At 38.4% G+C, this 1,692-nt stretch overlaps 1 protein-coding gene across 1 annotated transcript in view; it reads left to right on the top strand.

Annotated features, from left to right (window-relative positions):
* MTM1 (myotubularin 1) overlaps positions 1 to 1,692 on the top strand; it is a 71,787-nt gene that overhangs the window by 54,725 nt on the left and 15,370 nt on the right. The window contains exon 8 of the mRNA XM_010831607.1: positions 348 to 537. Coding sequence (XP_010829909.1) covers positions 348 to 537 — 190 coding nt within the window. The remainder of the gene's footprint in view (positions 1 to 347; positions 538 to 1,692) is intronic.

The raw sequence follows: 1,692 nt of genomic DNA on the forward strand, positions 1-1,692 counted from the left end.
GTACTGTTAAAATCAGATAGAAGATGAGAACCATTCAGGACCAGCTCTTGCCTTTCCAGATCCAGAAGAAGAGCTAGTAATTAGAGAACATTTTGAAAATGATTTTTTTCTTGCAAATACAGATTCCCAATAAATTGCCAGCTCCCCATCATTTTTTTCCAGCTCAGAGTGTGACTAATATTGTTGAGGTCTAGTGTCAGATAGGAAGTCGAGTCACATCAATTATTAAATCAAAGTTACAAGGTTTTAGGTTAAGATTTGGATGACTAATAACCTTTGAAATATTTGTGTAAGTAATGGAAGAAATAGAAAACCCAACTTACTGTTTTGTGTATCTTGTTTCTTAGGCAACAGGAGGAGGATATGAAAGTGATGATGTGTATCATAACGCCGAACTTTTCTTCTTAGACATTCATAACATTCATGTTATGCGGGAATCTTTGAAAAAAGTCAAAGACATTGTTTATCCTAATGTGGAAGAATCTCATTGGTTGTCCAGTTTGGAATCTACTCATTGGCTGGAACATATCAAGGCAAGTATATATTTTGAAAAAAAGATGTCTATATATAAAAAGAAAATAATTGTTCAGTGAAACAGGAAATTGTTTTAATTCCTTAAATTGAAAAAAAATTGAACAGTGAGAGAAACAATATTTGTTGTATAGGGCCGACAGTTTGTGTTTCTTTACAATTTGCTTACCTAAAGTAAAGATATTCTTGAGAGTTTGTGGAGATATCACTTTCCAACTCATCAATAGCGAGTAGTTGAGCCTTTCCCCCAGGTTTATGTAACCATTACTGCATACGACCTACAAGAATCTGGAGCAATTGTTTTTATTGAAACTAATCTCAATGGACTTAATTTAAAGAATGAGTTTCGTGTTTTTATTATAGTCAATCCTTCGTCTTGATAGAAGCATCAGAAACTTCCATTCTTTTAAAAGTACATGAAACTATGTGAGGAAACTAACAACTTTAGAAACTGCAATTTATTTCTGTAAACTAACAAGGGACTTCCCTTGTGGTCCAGTGGTTAGGGGGTCTGTGCCTCCCTAACAGAGGGTGCAGGTTTGATCCCTGGTTGGGGAGCTTATATATGTGTTTGTGTTCTCCCAAAGTTTATATGCTGATACCCTGACCCTCAGTACCTCAGGGTGTGACCTTTTTTGGAAAGAGGGTCATTGTAGATGTGATTGGTTATGACAGGTTCATACTGGGGTAGTGTGGACCCTTAATTCAATAAGGCTGGTGTCCTTATGAAAAGGGGAGATTCGGACACAGAGACATGCTCAGAAAGATACCATCTGAAGATTGAAATTATCCTACCAGAAGGCAAGAACTACCAGAAGCTTCGAGACAGGCCTGGAACAGGTCCTTCCCTAGAGCCTTCAGAGGGAGCATGACCCTGCCCACACCTTAATCTCGGACTTCTAGCCTCCAGACCTAAGAGATGATACATTTCTGTCGTTTAAGCCCCCAGTCTGTGTGACACTATTATGATAGCCCTAGTGAACTCATATAATCACATATGTGAAAGAAGGTTTGACATGTAGTTTGGCTTTGTGTCTGTTTGTCTTGTTTTTTAATACCTACTTACCTCAGTTTCCCTGGTGGTAAAGAATATGCCTGTAGTGTGGGAGACGTGGGTTCGATCCCAGGGTCAGGAATATCCCCTGGAGAAGGGACTGGCAA

Source organism: Bison bison, unplaced genomic scaffold (assembly GCF_000754665.1).
Source record: "Bison bison bison isolate TAMUID 2011002044 unplaced genomic scaffold, Bison_UMD1.0 scf7180017864529, whole genome shotgun sequence".
NCBI lineage: Eukaryota > Metazoa > Chordata > Mammalia > Artiodactyla > Bovidae > Bison > Bison bison.